Raw genomic sequence first — 25,123 nt, forward strand, 5'->3', positions numbered from 1 at the left:
GGAAGAACAGTCGTAGTTCAAAGGCCGGACCGATCCGCCTCAAACACGCGTGTGCGCTTTCGGATGAGTGTGTGTGTAGCGTGGGTACTTCTTCGAGTTTGTTTTAGTTTTGTTCCGTATTTATATGATCTATCGCATTGTCGCGTCTTGTTTTAAAGATGTCCGCGGACGCGTCGAAGCGCGGCCACTTGATCCTCCTGATCTGTCGTCATTTAAAGGAGAGCGGGTTGCTGGATGCAGCTGAGGAGCTGAGGAAGCATGCACCTCAGGTCTGCACACATACAGACACAATCAGACAGACACTATTATGAAACACAATCGCACACGCACAGCTTCACTACACACACACACACACACACGCACACCTTCACTACACACACCTTCCCTAAACACATACACATACACACACACACACACACACACACACACACACACACACACACACACACACACACACACACACACACACACACACACACACACACACACACAACTTCACTACACACGCACACACCTTCTCTAAACGCACACACACACAACTTCACTACAAACACACACCTACACTACCACACGCACTTTCACTACACACGTGCACACACTCCTTTACTATAAACAGACTTCACCACACACACACAACTCACCACGCACACACACATCTACATACACACACACACACAACTTCACCACACCACATAGACCCCTTCACTACTCACAGACACCTCTTCACTACACACACACACACACTTACCTAAGCTGTTCTTCTTTGCATTACAGGTGGAATCGGGCACCTCTGCGTCCTTGATGGACATTTATACTTCATGGTTGGAGTGAGTACGATTACCCCCCTCCGACCCATGGTATTGCAAACCCGTTTCTAACATTAACCCTTTAGAACAGTGAAAGTAACAGGCTGGCTTCGTGTTTCATTGGCTGATAGAAAGTCCAATGGGTTGACCAAGAGGAGACGGAAAGCAGACCCAAAGAGCAGCAGTGAGACCTCGGACGACGAGGATGGAGTGACCCTCGCTAAAGGTAGGGGCCCCTCGCTGAAGGTAGGGGCCACTCTAAGGGTAGGGGCCACTCTAAAGGTAAGGGCCACTCTATAGGTAGGGGGCCACTCTCTAAAGGTAGGGGGCCCCTCGCTGAAAGTAGGGGCCACTCTCTAAAGGTAGGGGCCACTCTCTAAAGGTAGGGAGCCCCTCGCTGAAGGTAGGGGGCCCCTCGCTGAAGGTAGGGGCCACTCGCTGATGGTAGGGGCCACTCGCTAAAGGTAGGGGCCACTCGCTAAAGGTAGGGGCCCACTCTCTAAAGGTAGGGGGCCACTCTCTAAAGGTAGGGGGCCACTCTCTAAAGGTAGGGGCCACTCTAAAGGTAGGGGCCACTCTAAAGGTAGGGGCCACTCTAAAGGTAGGGGGCCACTCTCTAAAGGTAGGGGGCCACTCTAAAGGTAGGGGGGGCCCTCTCTAAAGGTAGGGTTTTAACATGATTAACAGTATGTGCTGTCAGTTGAATATTGCTAATTCTGCAGTGTAGCACTTCAGTAGTCAAACAATTTGTTACAAACCGTTTTCTGAAGGTGGGATCAAGCCTGCAAGATGGGAAACAGGAGCTGGTGATTATGATTATGAGGAGGAGGAGGACAGTGAACTGTTCAGCCAGAGCCTACTTCCACAGGTAAGGCCCGGTTAGAGCCTACAGTGCAGACACTCAGTCAAGCATAAACACAAGTCTCTCTGAATTTGTTTTGGTTATTTGTGTTTGCTATTTGATTCTACAGTTACAATGATAGAATAGTAACGCAGAAACCAGCTTTATTTATAAACGCTTGACACTGAAAAAAATGAAAAACACTGACTACAAAAAAATGAATGTTGTAATCAAATGATCTCCCAAGTTTTTGATATCGACATTGGATGAGAAAGAAGAAGGCCATCCCTGAATATTTCTGCTGCATCTTTAATCTCACCCACAGACACCGAAAAAATTATCGAATCAAACTCTGGTGAAGACTCGTGGGAGTGCAGTTAAAACTACAGTTCCCAGCAAGCCACAGAGTGGCAGCAGTGATACGGATTCAGAGAGCGACGAGGGAACTACAGGGGTGAGGTGTTGTGGAACATCATGCTCAGTTTAATGATGGCTTTTCCAATTCATGACAGCGATGATCAACAACAACAACAACAACAATATCCCCCCGGGGATCAATAAAGTATTTCTGATTTCTGATTCTGATCTAATCATTCATTCCTCACTGATTTTCTTCCAACGTTTGAAAAAACAGAGAACAAAGCCCCCAGCGAGACCGACCACCCCGACCCAGGCTGTCAAACCCCCAGTGAAGGCAGCGGCTGGTCCTACCAAGTCCAAACCCCCGGCCTCGTCCAGCAGTGAGTCTAGTGATGAAGATGGAGCCGCTGATCCACCGCAGGAGGCCTCCACCACCACCACCAGCCCGGCTGCTCCAGGCACACCGGCGCCCAAGACTAAAGCGCTCAGAGCTGCTTCTTCAGCCAAGAAGACCCCGCTGGCTGCCGCCACGCCCGCCAAGACCCCCGCTGCCAGGACCCCCGCTGCCAAGACCCCCGCCGCCAAGACCCCCGCCGCCAGGACCCCCACCGCCAAGACCCCCGCTGCCTGGACCCCCGCTGCCAGGACCCCCGCTGCCAGGACCCCCGCTGGAGGCCCCAGGAAGGCAGACAGCGACAGCAGCGAGTCGTCTTCAGACAGCGACGAGGGATCGCTGCCTGGGAACCAACAGGCAGCCACGCCGACAGCCAATAGGAAGGCTTCTCCTGCTGCCGCCAGACCGGCCCAGGCCGCCAAGAGCTCTAGTGAGACGGATTCCTCGGGGACTGACGATGAGGCCCCTCCCACCACACCTAAGACGCCCCTCAGAGCGGCCTCTACACCCTCCAAGGCCCCCCCTCCTGCGGCCCCGGGCCCCACTGGGGCCACGCCCTCTGCTGGGTCCACCACTGAGTCCAGTGAGGAAAGTGATGATGGGGACGCCCCCAAAAAACCTCCCGCCACCACGACCGCCCCGGCCGCTCGGGTCACTGCTGCACCCAAGACCAAAGCGGTCGGAGCCGCTCCTTCAGCCAAGAAGACCCCGGAGGCCGCCGCCACCAGAGCAGCCCAGGCCGCAGAGAGCTCCAGTGAGACCGAGTCCTCGGACAGCGAGGATGAGGCCCCTCCCACCACCCCTGTGAAGACGCCCCTTAGAGCGGCCTCCACACCCTCCCAGACCGCCGCCCCTGGGGGGCCGGGGTCAGTGTCTGCGGCTGTCCCCAGGAGGCCGGACAGCGTCAGCAGCGACACGACTTCAGAGAGCGACCAGGAGACCCCAGCGGTGAGTCCATCGCGATTTGGGATCGACCGATATGGACCGTTTTAGGGCCATTACCGTTTATTTTTTTCCATCAGCCTAAAGGTCCATTCAAACCCTACGGTAAATACGGATACGGACCGTTTCGTCCGGTCCCGGAGGTGTTTCGTCCGTCAATGTTCCGTCGCCTCTGAGCTTACGAATCCGGAGTGCTCCGGGAGAAACGGAGTAATACCACCGGAAATCGATGCGGCAGTATAGAGTCAGAAGTCAGACCATTCACGAAAATAGAGAGTAGTATAATATCTGATATATATTGGTTTTATACTTATATTATACTTTGGCAATGAGTTGTAACTGGTCTATTGACAACATTTTGAGGAGATAATCTGCTGGTTGGTGAGGGGTGTCACATGCCACCGCCGCCTAGGCCTACACTTTTTGCACATTTTTTTGCAGATTTCAGATGACGCGAAGCAAAATCATCTCTACAGATATCATGTTTGCGATTGTCGATGCCGTTAATTTGTGAAACGACAGTCACTTCCCTCTAGAGGATTCATTGCGTAACATCCATAAGCTGAAACCGGACGGAGGTATGAAGGGTACTTCCGGCGGCAACGTTTGGGGCGACGGACGAATTTCGTCCGGATCCGGAGGTATGAATCAGCCTTTAGTCGATGGCCGATACGCTGATACCGATTTTCTTGAGCCGATATTTTGAGGCGATACTACCCTGGAAATCCAGAATTCTCGCGAGAGCAGAATTAGAATTTGCTCAGCGAGTCACTTTGGGAACGAGCTATATACTCACTCCCCGATTCCCCGGGCCCAGAACACATTAACCAATCACATCGGTGTATCTGATATAGGCTGGCCAAAAGCTTTGCTGTTTTACCGACTGAATACGGCAAGAGTCTTATCTATTGGTTAGCTCCACTGGTCTGGATACGTCACGCCTTGTATTCTTCTGATTGCTCGTAGTGTTATCCAATGTGTGTTATCCGGTGATATCTTCAAATGCATGCTTGGTGCCGCCCCTCGAGTAGGGCCATTTTCGTTACTCGTTGCCAGACCCTACAGCTTTCTAGATGTGGGTCTGGATTTCCAGGCTGAGCCGATACTGCTTTTGCTCCTTCAATTTACATCATGAAAATTACCCAATGATGATAACAAATGTTACAAGTCTCAATTAAAAAAAGGAACAATTATTGAACTGTCTGTAAATCATGCCAGGCCAAAAAAAAAATGAAACTGCGAAAAGCAATAATAATTGGCCAATGACGATAAATGAAAAAACTATTGCTGTTAGTTTAATGCGTTATTAACGTCGTTAGCGCAAAGCAGTTTTAACGGCGTTGATTTTTATATTGCGCGATTAACGCTCTTTTGGCTTGGCAAATGTTTTATTTTTTTCACCTGTTGTCTAGCAACAACTAGTCACGTTAGAAAAACGACAGCACCATACTTGATCTAGCTACGCCGGCAACAAGCACGCCGCACAAACTTGTAGGGGCAAGGATACGGAGCGGGTGAAAAACTCCTTAAAAGTGTGTGTGTGTTTGTGTGTCACTGTTCAAGCCTGCACGAGAGTTCAATGTTGTCATTAGCTGTTACTTTCTGACCAATCGCAGTTCAAGGCCCACCTGGGCTGTACCACTTCGGGAGGGGCCGCCCAGTTACTCCCCTCTAGACAAAATCGACTTGGTTGCGACGTTGACAGTTTGTGAGTGTTGCGTCTGTTGAGTGAGTGAGAGGTTGCGGGCGCACAGCTCAGGCGGCCGGACGGCGCTGCAAGGAACTTTTATAAACGCAATATTGTTATCCCGCAGTAATCAGCCCTACAGCCCCGAAACGTAAACGGCCGACCGGGAATTCTCCTGATTACCACTCCGCCATCGTGTGTGTGTGTGTGTGTGTGTGTGTGTGTGTGTGTGTGTGTGTGTGTGTGTGTGTGTGTGTGTGTGTGTGTGTGTGTGTGTTATTTAATAGCCTGGTAATGTCTATAGGCCTACGTACGGTAGGAATATTCATACTGGTTTAAAAAATAAATGTTAAAGTATTTCCCATCTTTGCTGAGCAAGAGTTTTGTTCGAAAGTTCAGTGATTGAAACAAAAAAGCCTGGGGTATTGAAGTTTTACGGTAGGCCTACCACTGTCGTGTACCTACCCGATGTCAAGTGGACCGGGTTTAAAACTGAGATCTTTGAGCTCGACATCTTAACATGACTACTACTAAGTCGGATTGTTTTCATTCACTTTAAATGTTGTAGTACATGTATTCATTCTAATTGGTATTCGTTCTGCTTGCTTCCGACCTGGTTCACAGCCGAAGCCAGCAGTCAAGGCGTCGGCCGCCGGCACCCCAAAGCCTGTGAAGACAGCACCTACAGACTCCTGGACACTCGCCCAGACCGCCACGCCTGCAGCCCCCGGCCCCCCCGCTGAACGCCCGGCCGCTTCCAGCCCTGAGTCCAGTGAGGACAGCGGCGACGGAGTCGGCAGACAGACGCAGATCTTGGATTACTTCAAGGCCGCCAAAGAAACGCCCGCCACGCCGTCCACCCCGCTGGCCGCCGCCGCCAGACCGGCCCAGGCCGCCGAGAGCTCTAGTGAGACGGAGTCCTCGGGGACTGACGATGAGGCCCCTCCCACCACACCTAAGACGCCCCTCAGAGCGGCCTCTACACCCTCCAAGGCCCCCCCTCCTGCGGCCCCGGGCCCCACTGGGGCCACGCCCTCTGCTGGGTCCACCACTGAGTCCAGTGAGGAAAGTGATGATGGGGAGGCCCCCAAAAAACCTCCCGCCACCACGACCGCCCCGGCCGCTCGGGTCACTGCTGCACCCAAGACCAAAGCGGGCGGAGCCGCTCCTTCAGCCAAGAAGACCCCGGAGGCTGCCGCCACGCCCGCCAAGACCCCCGCTGCCAGGACCCCCGCTGGAGGCCCCAGGAAGGCAGACAGCGACAGCAGCGAGTCGTCTTCAGACAGCGACGAGGGATTGCTGCCTGGGAACCAACAGGCGGCCACGCCGTCAGCCAATAGGAAGGCTTCTCCTGCTGCCGCCACACCACTAGGAAAGGCTCACACACCAGCCAAGACCGCCCCCCCTGCAGCCACTGGCCCCGCCCCTCTGGGCCCCCACCCCTCTGCAGCGCCCGGCCCTGGGTCCAGCGAGGGAGGGGGGGGCGTCCCCATGACAACCATCCGGGACTTCTTCGGCCGGACCACTCCCGCTAAGACTCAAGCGGGGGGGAACAGTGGGGGGGGCTGTTATACGGTACGCATGTTGGGAGGTGCTGTTAGGCCCTGGAATCAGCTCGTGTTTTCAGCTCCAGGCTGCTTGCATTCCGAGGTCGATACGTATTCCGATTCTTTAAAGAAGTGTTTCTTTATATTGCATCACAATATTACGAATATCTTTTTGATTATTTTTTTTTTCTGGCATTTACTTGCAATGAGAATATATGCAGAGGCATTCATAGCTCTAGCACCAAAAAAAAACATTTTAAATTACTTCAATTGACCAGAAAAATTAAGAAAAAAATGAATTGTTACCATTACCTGTCCCGCCAAGATTAAATGTACCTTTATTGTCATTAAAGATAATCGCCAGCTTTGCATGAATCTTTATATATTTATATATATATTTAAAGTATTTTCATCGCTTATATTTTGAGGACATTTTCTATGACTCATGGCTCCATTTGATCTTTGAACCCGCTCGTTGGTTCCTATAGGTTCAGGCTCCACACCCCTGCGCTGAGCCCCCGCCCGCCCGGCCCGAGGCCTCGGATAGCTCCAGCGACGAGAGCGGCAGCGACGATGCCGTGGTCCTCCGCACACCGGAGGCCATCGGCGCAGGAGGAGCGGCCGCAGAGTCCAGCGATACGGTGTCCGACAGCGAGGAGGACCACGCCCAGGTAGCCTGATCGTCCACGTATCTTACGTTTTGTATTAGACGTCCGTTCGACACCTGCTTCTGAAACCGTTCAACAGGCGCTAGAAGCCATGCTGAAGTTCCTCGAGTCGAAAAGGAAATCCACCCCCAGAGCAGGCCCGCGGACCCCCAAGACCCCCGCCGCAGTGAGTCCCACACACACTGACGGTGTTTGGATGGACACACTGATCCTTTAGTTGGGCTTTACAGCTCATGGAGGGGTGTTGTTGCTGCACACGCTGATGACGTTTGTCTTTTTAGGCGGCGCCCACTTCCAAGCCCCCATCCAAAGCAAAGCCTAAACCCAACCCTAAACCCTCCGCAACTTCAAGCTCCGCACCGAAGGCCAAGGCCGCCCCGAAGCCCAAGCGGCCCAAGAAAGACGGAGCTCTGAGCTCCAACTCGGAGGCTGGGAAGAAGGTAAAGGTTGGCGTTAGTGACCATGCTTCGTTAGTCCAGTTATCCTATTAAACCTTTAATTGTCTTTGCTATCTGCAGAGCTGTCTGTATGCCACTGTATATAGATCATTGTTTTACAAGTTTACATTTATTCAACAGAGGTCCAGAGCGATTCCTGGCTCCACAGCTGCCTCTCCTGGCTCTAAGCCCAAAGCTAGCCTCCAAAGTACTGTCCTACAAGCCCCAGGCCCAGTGCCAGGTATGTAGCCTAGAAGGACCTAGGGCTGTTCCATTATGGGAAAAATCCTAATCACAAAACATGTTGTATTTATTCAGCAAAAAATACTTTGTAACGGAGAACTTTGAAATTTTCAACTTAAAAAAATTCACAACATTTTATAGAATGTTCCAATCTATAAAATAATATACATATATTTATTCACCTGTACTGCACTTTCTATAAACAAATAATAAATTAAATAAAAATAAAAAACTTGATTATGTTAATTGTGTGATTGTTTGAAGCTAAAATCGAAATCGCGATCAAAATTGGACTAATGGCCCAGCCCTAGGAGGACCTATTGCGGACCTGTGATACAAGGTGGACTGATGTGGTCTTGGAGAATAATTGTCAATTTGCTTAGAAGGTGGTCTGTTGCCCTGGCTGCTCAATCTGATTCCTACATCAAAATGAGCTCTCATTTCCCTCCATCCTAGACACGGCGAAGACCATAAAAGTTAAAGCCACCCCCGTAAAAGACAAAGCCACCACCATGAAAAGCAAAGCTCCACCTGTGATAGGCAAAGCCACACCTGTGAAAAAGACACTGGTGCTGAAGAAGACACCGACGCCAAAAAAGACACAGCCAACAGAGAAGGTTTGAAAATTCAAACACAACCATTAATGTAGAAGTGAAGCCATTGAGGTATCACGGCTGATGCAGTAGTATGCTAAACAATGTCTTCTGTACCCTCCGTCGACAAAGAGGAAACTGGGTGTTCCTCAGCCCATGGAGCCAGAGGACGTTCTGTCCAGCGCCCCGCCGATTCCTGCTTGGAACAACAGTTCTGACTCTGAAGGCAGTCTCGACGTGGAGAAGTGGAAGCGGCTGGTTTTGAATCTGTCAGGTGTGTGGGTGTAGGTGTGGGTGTGGGTAGTTGTTGTTTTTTCTAAAAAGGAGAATAACTGCTAGACTTTTTTTTGTCTAATTCACATCAGTAAAAAGTGGCAAGCGTTTCTGTTCCAACCTGGTTATTGGCAACGTCTAACTAACCCTAACCTGGTTATTGGTAACGTCTAACTAAACCTAACCTGATTATTGGTAACTTCTAACTAACCCTAACCCTGGTTATTGGTAACGTCTAACTAAACCTAACCTGGTTATTGGTAACGTCTAACTAAACCTAACCTGGTTATTGGTAACGTCTAACTAACCCTAACCCTGGTTATTGGTAACGTCTAACTAACCCTAACCTGATTATTGGTAACGTCTAACTAACCCTAACCCTGGTTATTGGTAACGTCTAACTAACCCTAACCCTGGTTATTGGTAACGTCTAACTAACCCTAACCTGGTTTTTGGTGACGTCTCTGTGGGTTGGTATAACGGTCTGGACGTTTTGAACCATCCTAACCCTAACCCTTCGTCCGCACAGTGGAAGACGAAGCCAAGATGCAGACCATGGCCGCTTTGGACGCAACCCCGGCCAAGAAGCCGCGCGTCCGGAAGCCCCGGGCCAAGGCCGGGGCCGGGGCTAACCCTAACCCTAACCCTAAGGCCGGGGCCGGGGCTAACCCTAACCCCAAGGCCGGGGCTAACCCTAACCCTAACCCTAACCCCAAGGCCGGGGCCGGCCCTGCTGCGGCTGACCCCACCGGCCAGGCGGTGAAGACGAAAGCCCCGCCGCGGAAGCCGCGCGCGCCTCGGGCTAAAAACGCGTTCCCCGCGGCCCAACAGACCTTCCTCTCTTTCGTACCCGTTGCCACGCCCGCCGGGGCGAAGAGGAAGGGAGCAGACACCGCGATGGACGGCGTCCAGGCGGAGGAACCGAAGAGGAGGAGGAAGGGCGACTCTGGGGACGGGAAGGAGGAACCGAGGAGGAGGAAGAAGAAGAGCGACTCTGGGGACGGGAAGGAAGAACCGAAGAGGAGGAAGAAGAAGAAGAAGAGCGACTCTGGGGACGGGAAGGAGGAACCCGAGAGGAGGAAGAAGAAGAAGAGCGACTCTGGGGACGGGAAGGAGGAACCCGAGAGGAGGAAGAAGAAGAAGAGCGACTCTGGGGACGGGAAGGAGGAACCCGAGAGGAGGAAGAAGAAGAAGAAGAGCGACTCTGGGGACGGGAAGGCGGCGGGGAAAGCGAGCAAGGCGGCCGATCAGAAGGCAGACGGGACCGAGGGCGGGACACCTGCTGTGAAGAGCAAGAAGGACTCTGCTGGAGGCCTGAAGACGAGTCAGGAGGGCAAGAGGAAAAATAAGCAGGTGGCTGAGGTGCGCATCGCAGCAGAGCTCCAAGGGCTGCTCGACGCCATAGCAACAGAACCCCCCGTTCTGTCCGAGCCCAAACCCAGTGAGCAGGAGCACATTTCTCACAATAAGCACAAAAAAAAAGTGGAACGTAACATCAGTAACATCAGTATTTGTGTTTTTTAACAGAGAGCAAAAAGAAAAAGGCCAAAGATAAAGCAGCCATCTTCGTTTAGGACCTGAAGCGAACGAAGTGCCTCCCACCTCCTACAAAGTTTAAAAGGTAATCGGATGCGGTTATAGTATTGATTGAAGGAGCAATATATGGTGTAAAAAGGGTTATAAATATAAGCAAAATCTATTATGAATTATCTTGTATTATTGCGTTTCTCCTTTTATCCACAGAAAACAAGCCATGAAGTACATGAAGACTTTTTTTTATGGACGGGTCAAGACATCTGGAAATCATGGGCAGCGTGAAATACTGTAACAAGAATACATTGTATTTTTCTACTCTTTTTATTACCTTTTTTATGTTTCAGTTTTTTGTGTTTTTGTACGTATGAACCTTACATGTGCCTGGCTAAGTTTTATATTATAATGTGGATTGTGATTAAACCTTCATTGTATGTTTTGTAGGTGTGTATGCGCCACAAGATGAGTTATAAACATGTTGTTGATGTGATGCCCCTACATAGAAACCCTCATCAAGTGGTCGAGATGATCAATAGTTGGTGATTGGGTAGAAAAAAAATCATATATGCCATGTTATGTTTCATCTGTAAAAAGATAACATTTATCAGGGCCAATGCTGGCCCGGCGCGCTCTGTGTACTCTGCGTATAGGGAGCGGCGGGCCTGCCATTTATCCATAATCCTAATTCACTCCAAAACATAATGTACTGCATTGTAGTCTGGATGCTTGGAATGCATGTTTTAATACATTCGTTTTAATATTAAAGATTAGCAGTTAATAATTTTACCCATATGTCTATGTATTGAAAATAAAATATACATTTTATTTTAACTAATCTTGAAATTTCATTTCGGTAACCGTGGCATCGTGACATTACATCACATAGCCGAAAGGTGGCGATGTCGTTCCTCCATGGCGAATGAACGAAGAGCAGAAGAAGTGGTCCTGCGAAGCATCTCTGGTCTCGCCGTGAAACTCTGGGCTACCTACTTTATATTATTTATATATATTGTATTTCATGCTGATGCAATGTGGAGATTAAGTTCAGTGCGCCACAAAGCTGTTCCACAGGGCCGCAGCTTGGAAGAGTTCAAGTTAAAGAGACGAGAACATGAGAAAGGTGAGCATATTCTCAACGTTCATCAGTGGATTCATTTGTTGGTTCAGTCTGGACCAACCATATTGAAAGTGACAGTGAATGGACGTCTCCTGCTGCAGTGCTACGGAGTGCTCGGAAAGACAACCTGCTGGTCAGCAAGAGGCTCCTGCTGTGTGAAGATGAGGACGAGACGCCCATGGATGCTGCTTCAGGGGACCAGGTCAGTGACGCCTCACTCCTTGTGTGATTGATTATGCACTCTGTTTGATTTGAACATGCATAAGATGAAGGAACATATGGACACGCTCTCAAAGCCTCGCAAACGCTGCGATCTCACTCCCCCCCCTCCCACTATTTTCTTCTGACAAGGTGGTCCATCTAGTCCAGAAACTCCAGCAGAGCGGACAGGAGAAGGAGACTCATCTGAAAGCTCTGAGCGGTTCTCTGCGAAACCCATCGGCCCAGACAGTCTTCATAAAGTATGGTCTCCTCCGATCTTAATCGAACTTATTTTTGGTATTTATTAATAAGAGTGTAAGTGAAGAGGAGGTGTTTAGGAATGTCTAGGTGCTGGCTCGAGACAAATGGGGGTGTCGGGGAGAACACAGGGTTGTCCAGTCAGAGCTCCAAAGTATATAGGTTTTAGTTTCCAAAGGTGCTGCTGGCACTGCTGGACTGTATTGCTCAGTATACGCACACAGTGGCTGTTCACTGTTTTGCATAGGAAATTTCCTTTTCTAACGAGATGACCCGGAAGTACTACAGGAAAAGTGGTTCGAATCATAGTGGGGAAGTCACGCCCCTTTCCGGTAGAGCCCATCGGACCTATGAGATCGAAAAATATGAATGGGTTTCAATGGAGAGAAAGTAATTATCTTCTGGTCCCAGTCTTTATCTGCCCCGGATTACCCATTTGATGTTTGTGGATTTAAATGATAACTTAAAGACGAAGACGCATGAGAGACGAGACAAAGCAGAAGAAGAAAATAAAATTGATAATAATGGATACGAATTCCAGATATTAATTACATTTATTGCTGGTTAGTAAGCACAAAATATACATAAGAAAATGAAATGCCAACCTCACATTTCGGAAAAACTACCGGGGGCAGTTCATTTCAACATCAACATAATTTTAGCCTATTTTTTTTCACATGTGAATTGGGATTCAAGTGTCCTAAATTGTTCCCGTGGGCCAAATCTGACCTTGGTGATTGTAACTGTTGGCGACAACTTGATTGAAATCAATACAAGAGTGCTTGTTGTAGTCCATCTTCGGAAAAATGTAGTTTCACGCTACAGACGCTAGATGTCAGCAATACCTGCCATCGCACTCGAGTCAAATTAATTTTAAACAGGTTTTTTTTTTCCTGTATTTGAAAGGAAGCCCCTTTTCATATCTCCTTGATCCGATGTCGTTTGTCATAAAGGTTAAGGAAAGGCATAAAGGTAAGGTGATTTGACAATCCGAAGAGGCCCAAGGAGTTCGAAGGCACAGCTCTCAGAGTGTTCATTGTCTCTGAACAAAGGAAAGGGGATTGGTCACAGGTGTGGCTGAAATAGTCAGTGGCAGGGAGTGAGTAACTGATTGACATGGGCTAATTGGAAAAATCAATGGGCCAATAAAGGGGCGTGGCTCGGGGTCTGAGGTGAGGAGGGAAAAGAAAATCTTCCAAACAGTAAGAAAACGGTGTGTGTGTGTGTTTGTGTGCACTTCTTCCAGGCATGAGAACAGCATGCATCTACTAGTAGGGCTCCTGAGTGGCTCCCAGGCTCAGTGGCGTCTGCTGGCCCTCCAGTGTCTCCACGAGCTGTCCCAGTCCCACCAGCCCAACGTGACCCTGGCTTGTGTGCCCGCCACCCCTTACCTGCTCACCTACCTGTCCGGCCAAAGCACCAAGCTGACAGTCAGTGGCCAAGCGCACCAAACACAGAAAAATGATTATTAGAATTGTAATGTTGTTTTAACTATATTGGTAAACTGTGTGTGTGTGTGTGTGTGTGTGTGTGTGTGTGTGTGTGTGTGTGTGTGTGTGTGTGTGTGTGTGTGTGTGTGTGTGTGTGTGTGTGTGTGTGTGTGTGTGTGTGTGTGTGTGTGTGTGCGCGCGCGCGCGCGCAGGAGCTTTGTCTCTACACACTGGGTAATCTGTGTCCAGGCAGCGATGTTGTAAGAGACAAACTCTTGGCCCAAGGGATCATACCTGCCCTCAAGAATTGCATGGAGGTAAAGTTGTACATAGTAGTACACAAACACAGCGTATTGTTGATTGTCATTCGTGTGTGTGTCAGGGATGGAAATTAACAGCCGCCACACGCCATTTGCGGGTGGATTTGTATGGTGGCGGGTGAATCGTGTCACTTCACCCGCCACTGTGTCGGGTAATACTTTCAAGTCAGGTCCGAACAAATTTGCATATTCAATACATTCGTCATACGGCGCAGCACAGTTCCACAACCATTACTGTCAACATCCGGCCCCCTTCTTCTTCTACGCCTCTCTTGCTGAACTGCGACTGCCAACATCCGGGATAATATACCGGTAACTAACAGCTCTCAAGTCTCTCGCATTCGGCGTGAGACACACGCAATTCGGAAGAAGACGATTGGTGTGTCGCATAGACGTTGTCATCGTCTTGCCGTCCCTCCCCGTTCTGTGATTGGTTCCCCATCTCAGGCGAAAATCTGATCCATGGAATCCAGGCTGCCTTGCAGCGCGAAATGAAATTGTGCGCAAGGCAGCATGGCTATAGCCAGGCTATTTCGGAGGCGGGACACGTTCAGAATTCCATTCATAAATTAACAGACGTGACTGTGACGTGAATTGTCTGGCCGGCTGAAATTTGAGAGGGGTTCGGGAAGTGTCCATGGTAAGATTTGTGTAACCAACGAGAGGCATGATCGACGAAGGAGAAATGTATGGAAGTAAATCTGTGCCATCGGATTTTGAAAACAAAAAGCCATTGAATTCTAAGCACTGAATATTTATGCATTGAAATAACGTATCTGGATTTGAATTTCAACGTAATCAACGTCCCCACCTGAAGTCTTTGACGTTGAATCTTTGATTTTGAATTTTTAACATTTAACATTTAACCCTAAAATAAAGCTGAATTAGAGTTCAGTTCAAATCCAAATACGTTATTTCAATGCATAAATATTCAGTGCTTAGAGTTCAATGGCTTTTTATTTTCAAAATCCGATGGCACAGATTTACTTCCATAGAAGTGACTCAAACATTTTGTGGTTAAGAGGGCGTATCGGTTTCCACCATAGGTTTCTACAGGAAAAAATCTTTGTGGGGGTGGGGGAATCTAGAGCGGTTTGGAAGCGCGCAATAATTTGCAGTGCCAGAATTCTGAGAATTTAGTCAGCATTTCAGATTTCTCAGAATTTTCTGGACACTGCAAATTAAAGCGCTACTACTAGCGAACTAATTTTAGCGTGACTGGAGAGAACTTCCTTAAATAAGCCTTTGATGCAAGATTTGCATGAACGCTTTTGTGTGAATTAGTTTGGTTCTCTTTCATGGAAAGCGGAAGTGGGAGATTCCTGGGGCTTGCCCCATGAATTCAACCCATGCACACACTCACACGCCAAACTTCGTATTTCTCACGCAGAGAAATTACCAGGATAGCGCCAACCAATTTGGGCCGCTATTTTACAGGTAGGAATCAAATGTGTTTCCCGTACGTAGGGTAGGCCTAACCATACGTCCTCTTTTGCCCGGACATGCCCTCTTTTTGAGACAATGTTTTGCGGAATTTCAAAATTGTCCGGGATTTTATTAAAGCCTCATACATGTTCACATTGAATTTGCGTTGCGTTTCTCTGGGTCGTTCACAAACTAGTTAGGCTACGCCCTCCCCTGCTCAGTTCTGTTCGCTTTGCATTGGTGGAAGTGAGTAGGGGGAGAGGTTAGGTAGAGCCTTCAGATTGGACGGTTTGACTTACTCAGTTACCGTCGTGTTTTGTATTTATTTTTTTACCATTGTTGTTTTATAGGGACAAACATTAACGAATTTCTCCTACAGTTGATTGATAAAGTTATATCTAGACTATTGAACAGAAAGAAAGTGTTTTTTCTGAATATTAGTGTTAAGGGCCAATAATGCTTACTATCATACGTTAGTTACCATGTCTGTGGACAAATTTGTATTTAGTCAAATGTAAACTTAGAAAATCTAATTGACTTATGATGGTGTAGCCATGCATTTTGTTGTATTGTTAATATGTCATACTACTACAAAATACTTTGTATAGATGAATTATCCCCAAACTTCGTAACACCTTTGAAATAAACATGACTTAACATGGCAGATACCTGTGTATTGTTTATCGGTAAGAGTAACATTTTCAACTCAGTTCCTTGGTAGAACCTACTTACAGTAAAATCACTTGTGATGGAAAAAAAGATGGGTATATAAAAACACTTTTCTTATCTATTGTTACTATTATATTGTTCAAAACGCATTTATTAAAAAAAAATATATCGTATAAAAAGTGGGTGGTAAAAAAGATGAGTGGCTGGTAGATTTTTAAATCTACCTGCCACAGTGGCTGGTGGGCAAAAAAGTTAAGTGTGTGTGTGTGTGTGTGTGTGTGTGTGTGTGTGTGTGTGTGTGTGTGTGTGTGTGTGTGTGTGTGTGTGTGTGTGTGTGTGTGTGTGTGTGTGTGTGTGTGTGTGTGTGTGTGTGTGTTCAGAGCCAGCGTTCCAACCTAGCCGTAGTGGAAGCCGTAGGTTTCACTCTCTCCCAGCTGCTTCAGGCGAAGGACGCAGCGGAGAAGATAACACCGTGAGTCCTGCAGCAGAACTTCCTGTATTCTCCACCGCATTCAGAGGCGCTTCATAGGGCGTGGCCCGTGACTCAGGGTGCTGTTCTCTCCTTCTGCAGGGCGGTGCTAGCCTCAGGCCTGCCTTCACTCCTGAGGTCTGTGCTGTCCCCTGACCCCCAGTTCGGCCTGGCTCCGGCCATCGAGTGTGCTTGGTGTCTTCACTACCTCACCTGCAGGTCGGGGTCTCCCACCGCCAGAGAAGCACCACATATGTTTATTCCCACTACCATTCCCAATTTCGTTCCCATAATCATGTTACTTGTTGCCCTGTTGACTTGTGGGTATTTTCCATTCTGAATGGTGTCCAGTGCTATCTTTTAGGATTTGTATATTCCTAGTAGTGATCCAGTTATATCATCTATATGATATGGCTTTCTTTAATCTGCCTTTTGTTTTCTTAACCCATAGTACCGTGGGCAGCTCCGCCCTGAGAGCTGACGGGACCCTGTCAAGGTGCAGTTCTCTATTAGTGGCCCTAGGGGGTGCTGTTTCTAAAGGCACCAAAGAAGAAGGCATGGAACTGGTGAGGAAGGGGTGGTGTGGATATGAAGAAAACGTACTCTTTGTTTCCCGTTCATTATTCCCATTTGATCAAAGCCCCTTACAATGTGGCAAAATGACAAATCAGTAATCTCTCAAATTAGGATTCGGGATGTGGCTTTTAAACTGACTTATTTCATTTCTTCCCTACTGCTACTTCTTTTTCCTAGTTAGTCTGGCCACTTCTGCGCTCTGTGGGCAATCTGCTCTCGTCTGGTCCTCCGGGGGACATGGGCTCCCAGGGGGGCGACCTCCTGCCTGCGTTGTGCGCTCTTGCTCGGGCCTTCCTGCCTTCCCATCCAGCCCTGGCCCTGGAGAGCGCCTGGGTCCTCAACAACCTAACAGGTTGGACTGCACTGTGATGGCGCCTCGTTACACGGGTTAGGGTTACCCTAACCCTAACAGTAGTGAATATACCCTTATAGTGAATATAATCTGTCTCTCGCTCGCACACAGCTGACTCCAGCGAGCTCTGCGCTGCGCTGCTGGATCTCAACCTGGTTCCAGAACTGATTCAGCTCCTGCCTTTCTCTCAAGGAATCAACACAATGGTGAGCAGAGACAAACATAGCAACGTATGAGTGTATAAACACAGCGATATCTGTTGGATCAACTAACCCTAACCCTAACCCTAACCCAAACATAGCAACGTATGAGTGTATAAACACAGAGATATCTGTTAGATCAACTGCTAGCTCAACAACACCGCTTCACGTGAAGCACATTGTTGTGAAACCTTTTTCACAACAATGCGCATACAGACTCTACCGACCTATCATGAAAGTGCTATTCTATTCTCCGTTAAATGAATTAACTGGCTGACGAGCTATGTATCTTTATTGTTTTAATTGCATGACAAATATTTTTGATGTATGCCCATTTTAATGAGCTGTGTCCTCACATGAACGTGAGGACAGCCTTAAATTCGACACCCCAAGCAAACTACGCGTTTTAGGCTCCGGGCGTACCTGCATGTCACACCAGACCTAAATGATTGACGCAGTATTATTCTGCCTTATTGATTCTACACGTTTTTCATAGGTTTATCATAAAGTTGTTCCTATGATCTTATGTACTACTCCGGAGTATAATGCAGTAACATTCTATAACATACCTTTAATTAAACATTCATCAAGCCATAAAAAGGTTTGGTACTTTCTTATACATGAGTTGCTAAACATTCCATTATATACATTGGTCAGTGTGCTGAAGTTGAAATGCAGTAAGTGCTATCAGGTAAAGATAGAAACTCCTTTGTATCTCATGTCTTGGGGACACTGATGAACCAACCTTACTTGACATATCATGTAGACTCGGTTGTCCCGCCCTTCTGCTGGCGATTTGAGTTCGCCCTGCAGAAGGGACTGGAGACGAGCAGTACATGTCTTCCTAGTTTCGATATGTTTTTGCGAGAGCCAATCAACAATATGGCTTTTCCCCCTGGAGTGTTATTGGCTGGTTTAATACAATGACAACAGGGAAGCGACGGCAAGCAGCCAATTGCGTACAGAGTCATGTGAACTAGGCCCGGTGATCACACCTCTTGTGCTGAAATGACAGCAGCTTCCCGACCAACGTGCAATCTACGATTGAGCTGGTCTGGCAATAGCCAGGCTACATATCATGTACAGTCCCCCGAACCCACACGTGCAGACATAAAACAAACATCAATAAATGGCATCACCCAAACTGGGCCCTAACCCCAACCAGATTAACCCTAACCCTAACCAGACTAACCCTAACCAGACTTACCCTAACCAGACTAACCCTAACCAGTCTAACCCTAACCAGACTAACACTAACCCTAACCAGACTAACCCTAACCAGACTAACCCTAACCAGACTAACCCTAACCAGACTAACCCTAACCAGACTAAACCTAACCAGACTAAACCTAACCAGTCTAACCCTAACCAGACTAACACTAACCCTAACCAGACTAACCCTAACCCTAACCAGACTAACCCTAACCAGACTAACCCTAACCCTAACCCTAACCAGACTAACCCTAACCAGACTAACCCTAACCAGACTAACCCTAACCAGTCTAACACTAACCCTCCATTTGTGTCCCAGCTCCTTCGGGTTCTGGGTAACGTTGCCCACCAGACTAACCGGTCCTGCTCCCAGCTGGCCCGTGCTGGGCTGGTGCCCGCCCTGTGTGCTACTCTCAGGATGTCTGAGCCGGACGTGGTGGCTCTGAGCCTGGAGGTCCTCTTCATGCTGGTAGCAGGTTGCCCACAAGTAAGTACAAGCACCTCGCCTTTCAGAAACCGAAGGTCGAAAGCACAGCAACAGCACCGTCTCTGGTGACGGTGGGTTATTGCGTGTGATGTGCCTGATTGTTGACACTTGATATTAACTAGTACTAATTTAAGGTTACGGTTTAGGTCGAGGGTTAAAGGGATACTTCACTGATACAGAACCGGCGTTCTATCATTATAAAATCGCTATTATAATATTAAAAAAAAGATTTTTTTTCTTCCATCAGTCTGACCGAGTCTTCCTTGGCCCAGCCGTCCTCCTTACATTTCTTCTGACCTGACGCCAAATGACATGTTTGTAGAAATTTGGCTGGATCCACAGGGTTTTTCCAATAAGGAATGAGGGGGGGGGGAGCTCGCGTACGAGATGTAAACACAATGTCCGCCATGTTTCTTCACAGCTTAGCTAGAGAACTAGTCAGACACAAACCTCCGACCATGGTAGAAGCAAATTTGCAATGGGAAACAGCCGGAGTGGAGAGCCGTGTATTGATTCTCAGCCATGGTGGAGAAGGAATTGGGGGAAGAATCGTTAGCTTTGACTCTCTGAAGTCCAGATTGAACTGCAACTTCAGATTGATGAGGAAGGACCAGAGACGTCGGAGTACCAGACGCAGTCGTTTATTCATAATATCCTCTCAAACAACTCCGTCGGGTTCTCCGACGTCTCTGGTTCTTCCACATCAATCTGAAGTAGACTGAACATGGAGGAGAAAGGGATTGTTGCCCGCGATTGTCTTCCGCCGGAGCCCCGCTGCCCGCTGCCGAGGCACCACCGCCTCGGCGCCTCCATGTCGCGGTTCGCAGTTCCACATCAATCTGAAGTTAAACTGGTATTGAGTTATTAATTGAGTTGTTAATTCAGACTTTTTCCCGGCAAGAGGGGTGGCAGTCAATGTAACACTGCAGGCATTTTTACAATTTCACTAAGTAAGTAAGTACGTATTTTATTGTCTCTCTCACGAGAGAAATTTGCTTTTGGCAAACGGAGCGTCGGCGACGCATACATAAAGGTTTTACATCGACAAACATAAAACATGAAACGCATTGCATTACCCAAAACATGGCCTCACCCAAACACATGGCCTAACCCCCACCTTGAAACCCATTATAAAAATATAGTATTGCATTATTGCCCTCCCCAGTTATTGCACTTCACGGAAAGCTCCCTCCATTAAGTAGCTTAATTGATAGCGGTACTAGGGAGAACTTTAATCTATTTAGCCTACAAAATGGGAGCCGGTATCTTTTGACCAGAGGCAACAGCTCATACTCCATGTTTAGGACATGGGTTGGGTCTGTGGCTATCTTAGCACCTTGCTTCCTAACTGTGTCCTCAAAAATCTCCTTTAAGGAGGATGGGGGCTGGTTCCCCATTATTTTCCCTGCCCTCTTAACAAGGTTCTGGAGTTGTGCTTTGGCTCTTACGGTAAGGTTACCGCACCATGTTGTGATGCCATAGCGTATTATGGACTCAATGGTAGCTCAATAAAATAACATCATAATGTACTTATCCACACCATGGAGCCTTAGTCTACGCAAAAAATATAGCCGCTGACAGATCTTTGAACAAACATACTCCACGTGAAAGCTCCACTTTAACTTGCAATCCAAAGTAATACCCAAGTATTTGAAATGTGTGACTTGCTTTACTACCTGTCCCTTAATGGACACAGGCTTATGATCACCCACACTCCTGGGATCACAGACCATCTCTTTTGACTTTGTCGCATTTAAGGTTAAGGTTGTGACCGTCACACCCTGATACTATGCGCTGCACCTCTGTATGATACACAGTTGTGTCTGAATGAGTATACAGAAGGCTCAATAGAGCTGTATCGTCAGAAAACTTAATTACATAATGTTCACTGTGCTTACTTTTACAGCTGTTAGTTTATAATGTAAAAAGAATTGGAGAACGTACGCATCACTGTGGAGCTCCCATGTTGATATCCTTTACGCTAGAGAGAGTGGAATTGACCCTCACCTGTTGCTGCCTTCGGTGAGGAAAGCAAAGTACCACTTCATAACAAAGGGGTTCACCTCCATTCGTCACCTCCAGTATCTGGGGGAGAATCGTATTGAAAGCTGAACTAAAATCCATGAACAATAGTCTGGCATAGGCCTTGGGGTTTTCAGTATGTTTTAGAACAAGATGAGTTGCTGTGTTTAGAGCATCATCAGTGCCCTTGCCACTCTGATTGGGAAATAAATTGGTAAGGATCTAGGAGATGTTTTACCTCATGCTTTAAAATGCCCACCATTATACGCTCAAAAACCTTCATTGTGATCGAAGTCAGGGCCACAGATCTAAAATCATTGTTATCCTTTGGGCAAGGTTTCTTAGGGACTGGAATAATAATAGCTTTCTTCCAGCTTTTTGGAATTGTATTAGTGTCAACGGAAAGTTGAAAGAGAGGGCTCCAAGCTGGAGTTAACTCCTGGGAAAAAGATTTAAGGAAGAAGGCAGAGATGCCATCCGGCCCACTAGCCTTTTTTATATGTAGCCCCCTGAAAACCCTGGAAACCTCCTCAGGGTTTATTACAATTCTACTAACTTAGTTCATCACATGTTACTGAGCTCAACACACTGTTACACTCCTCCAAAACTCGATTAGCATCACAATCAAATCGGAGATAAAAAATCATTCAGCTCATTTGCTGTCTCCATCTCATTTGAAACATGCAGTGCTTCCCCCTTCTTAAAGTTCAAAATGTCTTTCACTGAATCCCAGAGCTGTTTACAGTTCTTGTTGGAGAAGGCCTCCCTGACGCGCAGACTGTGTTGTTCCCGTGCATTCCTCAGCATCACCCGTAGCTCCTTTGGCGCGGATTTAAGTTCAATAACATTGTTACTCCTGGCTGCTTCCGTCGTAAACACTGTTTAATTTCAGGCGTGATGTAATCCTTGTTATTCGGGTATAATTTAATCGTTCTTTTTGTAGTCACGGTATCAACACAGAAATCAATGTAACGTCGATGGCCTCAGCTATATTGTCTGTCATCGTTGTCCTGATAAAAAACAGACCAGTCTGTGGCAATGAAACATCCACTTAACTTTGCTACCATCTGGCCAGACACTGACAGTCTTTTTAGTGGCCTTATTGCGTTCAAGGATAGATTTATACGTTGGAATCTGTTAGAGTCTCACTCTCATGGCGGAATAATAATTCGAATACATTTCTCTCTCTAGCCGTACTGGTGTAGTTTATTTGTGAACCGCGAACAGACGCACGCTCTCCTAGAGCCAAGTGCAGAGAGAGGGAAATTGGAGTGAACATTCCATTATATAGTCACAGACATGGCGCAACAGCGCCTCCTTTTGGTTCTGAACGGGTAACTACAGTTACATGCAATCATACCTATATCAACAAACATATATCAACAGAATCAGTTGGCTGAGTTGTGGTCCGAGTTCGCCAGTGGAGGTCAGATTTGAGGCATATGCATCTTTGATGTTGCCCTAGCATTTGTCCAGTATGTTATCCTTCCGTGTGCCTGCAGTAACATATTGGTGAAATCCAGGGAGGGCATTTTCCATTTTACGGTGATTGAAATCACCCAATATGAGCATAGGTGCGTCAGGCTTCATTTCAAGCTGTGAATGGACACAGTCGGCTATGCGTGAGGCTGCTTTGGATGCGTTGGCACTAGGTGGAATATACACAATGCAGATAAAAATGTTTCCATATTCCCTGGGTAGATAAAAAGGTCTAAGACTCAGACACAACAGTTCAAAATCGGGAGTGCAAAGCGAGTCCTTTACGGTGTAGTTTCGGCACCAAGAGGAGTCATTGATATACGCGCAGATTCCACCTCCCCTCGTTTTCCCGGAGTTACTATTCCTGTCTTTGCGGTCATTTAGAAAGCCTGGTACCTGTATCAGCTGGTCGGGAACGTCGCTCTGCAGTCAAGTCTCAGAGAATATCCAAAGGCAGGACTCCTGGTACTCATGACAAACTTTAGTGTTCATACGATGTTCATCCATCTTATTCCTAAGAGAACGAACGTTGCTGAACAGAATAGAGGGTAACGGTGGTTTGTTGCGCCTCTGGCGAAGCCGGTGTTTGATACCGCCTCTCTTCCCCCGTTGCCGCGTTCGTAGCCCCCTCTTTCGTCGTAACAACTCCACGGGAACTTTATCTAGCAGGCCCAGCTCAGGTGTGTAGTTTCCTTGCAAGGACAGCAGCCATTCCTTGCTGTTGATCCGCGCCAGCTGGTCGATCCCCCCGTAGAGTGCGGAGCCGCCGCCGTCGTGGTGTTGTTATCCATTGGTGGCCGCGAACACCAACAGCAGTATAAACAGTGCCGCGATCTTCCTTTCCCCCATGATTGATCACTACCATCCTCCACTTAAATCCACACATGAGTAACACCGGACGTAAAAATTTAACAAACTTCTATACAGTGGCAAAAATCAAACAAACAAAACGCTGTGCGTCTCACGAGCCCGAGTCGCAGCAGGGCCGCCCCTCCCGAAGCAACCCCCTGGGTTTTAAACTATCTGGCCTGTTTAAAACACAGGGGGTATGTTCCCCCTTCGTCACGGAGCCGGCTTTATGGGTTAATTGGAGCAGGCGGAGCTACGCACGGAGACCTCTTTAGAATAATTTGCATACTCGGAATGTTGTTTTTTTTAACCACTCATGCGAGAATGAGTAGACTACATCTAATGTTAGGCTACAAACACGACTACTAACTATTTACAAGTGCAAAAACACCAACAGTGTTCTTTTCCCTCTCTCTCCACCTCATCCCTCACTCTCCACCTCAAGCTGGTGTGTGGTGAGCGTTCTGGCGCCGATTGGCTGCCGTGCATCACCCAAATGGGTGCTACATACTGGTGGTGGTTAGTGAGGTCCCCCCCCACCCCCCCCCTTCACTGTAGGCGTCTTTGAGTGTCTAGAAAAGCGCTAAATAAATTCAATGAATTATTATTAACAGTGCAAGGTCATGATTCAGTGCAGAACCATTTACAAAGACCTCTACCATAGTCCCGCCCCTGGTACAGCGAAGGCGTCTAATCGCATTTACATGAAAGTGGATCCCTCAATATGTGTAGCTCTCGATGGGGGACATTGGGGTGCGAAATCAAGACAGTATGTTGCCTCGTTCAGTGTAAACTCGCGCATCATGCCGTGGAAATGTTTAAAATAAGCCAGGTTATATTCATTAGTGTAAAAACGCTTATTGAGACGTTAAACTGGCTATCCCTCATTGTGCCCAGGCCGCGGAGGAGTTTGTGGGGCAGAACGGCGTAGCGCTGCTCGAAGCTGTCCAGTATAACGGCGACGGAGAGATCCGGCAGAGAGCGGCGCACCTCCTGGAGCACCACCTACCAGCACACCTCCTGTAGCACCACCTACCCCCGCAGCACACCTCCTGGAGCACCACCTCCCAACACACCTCCTGGAGCACCACCTACCAGCACACCTCCTGTAGCACCACCTACCCCCGCAGCACACCTCCTCGAGCAACACCTCCCAGCACACCTCCTGGAGCACCACCTCCCAGCACACCTGCTGGAGCACCACCTACCAGCACACCTCCTGTGGCACCACCTACCCCCGCAGCACACCTCCTGGAGCAACACCTACCCCCGCAGCACACCTCCTGGAGCAACACCTACCAGCACACCTCCTGGAGCACCACCCACCAGCACACCTCCTGTAGCACCACCTACCCCCGCAGCACACCTCCTGGAGCACCACCTCCCAGCACACCTCCTGGAGCACCACCTCCCAGCACACCTCCTGGAGCACCACCTCCCAGCACACCTCCTGGAGCACCACCTCCCAGCACACCTCCTGGAGCACCACCTCCCAGCACACCTCCTGGAGCACCACCTCCCAGCACACCTCCTGGAGCACCACCCACCCTCCCAGGGCACCTCCTGGAGCACCACCTCCCAGCACACCTCCTGTAACACCACCTACCCCCCCAGCACACCTCCTGGAGCACCACCCACCCTCCCTGGAGCACCACCCACCCTCCCAGGGCACCTCCTGGAGCACCACCTCCCAGCACACCTCCTGGAGCAGCACCCACCCTCCCAGGAGCACC

The 25,123-nt window shown here is 48.3% G+C and overlaps 2 protein-coding genes across 3 annotated transcripts; both read left to right on the plus strand.

Moving 5' to 3' along the window:
- Positions 1-10: 10 nt before the first annotated feature.
- Positions 11-11,155, plus strand: LOC115552522 (nucleolar protein dao-5). 2 transcript variants are annotated; one of them, XM_030368697.1, is made up of 16 exons: positions 11-269; positions 775-827; positions 938-1,032; positions 1,577-1,674; positions 1,973-2,101; positions 2,282-3,349; positions 5,655-6,605; positions 7,066-7,248; positions 7,325-7,411; positions 7,527-7,691; positions 7,824-7,923; positions 8,382-8,542; positions 8,651-8,792; positions 9,321-10,232; positions 10,319-10,412; positions 10,535-11,155. In XM_030368697.1, exons 1-15 carry the CDS (start codon positions 159-161, stop codon positions 10,363-10,365), a joined length of 4,302 nt encoding a protein of 1,433 aa, XP_030224557.1. In that variant the 5' UTR covers positions 11-158; the 3' UTR covers positions 10,366-10,412; positions 10,535-11,155. The 2 variants fall into 2 exon arrangements, with proteins under 2 accessions (XP_030224557.1, XP_030224558.1); XM_030368698.1 differs by having other exon boundaries at positions 7,527-7,685.
- Positions 11,156-11,251: 96 nt separating this feature from the next.
- Positions 11,252-24,472, plus strand: tmco6 (transmembrane and coiled-coil domains 6). The gene is made up of 12 exons (XM_030368667.1): positions 11,252-11,444; positions 11,543-11,643; positions 11,793-11,902; positions 13,147-13,330; positions 13,543-13,647; positions 16,125-16,216; positions 16,316-16,432; positions 16,665-16,779; positions 16,967-17,141; positions 17,253-17,347; positions 18,873-19,040; positions 24,288-24,472. The coding sequence occupies exons 1-12, from the start codon at positions 11,354-11,356 to the stop codon at positions 24,414-24,416; spliced, it is 1,482 nt and encodes a 493-aa protein (XP_030224527.1). The 5' UTR covers positions 11,252-11,353; the 3' UTR covers positions 24,417-24,472.
- The last annotated feature ends 651 nt before the right edge of the window (positions 24,473-25,123 follow it).

The sequence above is a fragment of the Gadus morhua genome, chromosome 10, assembly GCF_902167405.1.
Source record: "Gadus morhua chromosome 10, gadMor3.0, whole genome shotgun sequence".
Lineage (NCBI taxonomy): Eukaryota > Metazoa > Chordata > Actinopteri > Gadiformes > Gadidae > Gadus > Gadus morhua.

What these genes read in the sequence shown, in the direction of transcription:
- tmco6 (XM_030368667.1), top strand. Translation starts at nt 11,354, where the DNA reads ATGTGGAGATTAAGTTCAGTGCGCCACAAAGCTGTTCCACAGGGCCGC. An exon ending in GCCAAAGCACCAAGCTGACA is followed by an intron (nt 13,331 to 13,542) that starts GTCAGTGGCCAA and finishes GCGCGCGCGCAG; the next exon opens with GAGCTTTGTCTCTACACACT. An exon ending in CTCAAGGAATCAACACAATG is followed by an intron (nt 17,348 to 18,872) that starts GTGAGCAGAGAC and finishes TTTGTGTCCCAG; the next exon opens with CTCCTTCGGGTTCTGGGTAA.
- LOC115552522 (XM_030368697.1), top strand. Translation starts at nt 159, where the DNA reads ATGTCCGCGGACGCGTCGAAGCGCGGCCACTTGATCCTCCTGATCTGT. An exon ending in TGGAGTGACCCTCGCTAAAG is followed by an intron (nt 1,033 to 1,576) that starts GTAGGGGCCCCT and finishes CGTTTTCTGAAG; the next exon opens with GTGGGATCAAGCCTGCAAGA. An exon ending in GCGACCAGGAGACCCCAGCG is followed by an intron (nt 3,350 to 5,654) that starts GTGAGTCCATCG and finishes CCTGGTTCACAG; the next exon opens with CCGAAGCCAGCAGTCAAGGC.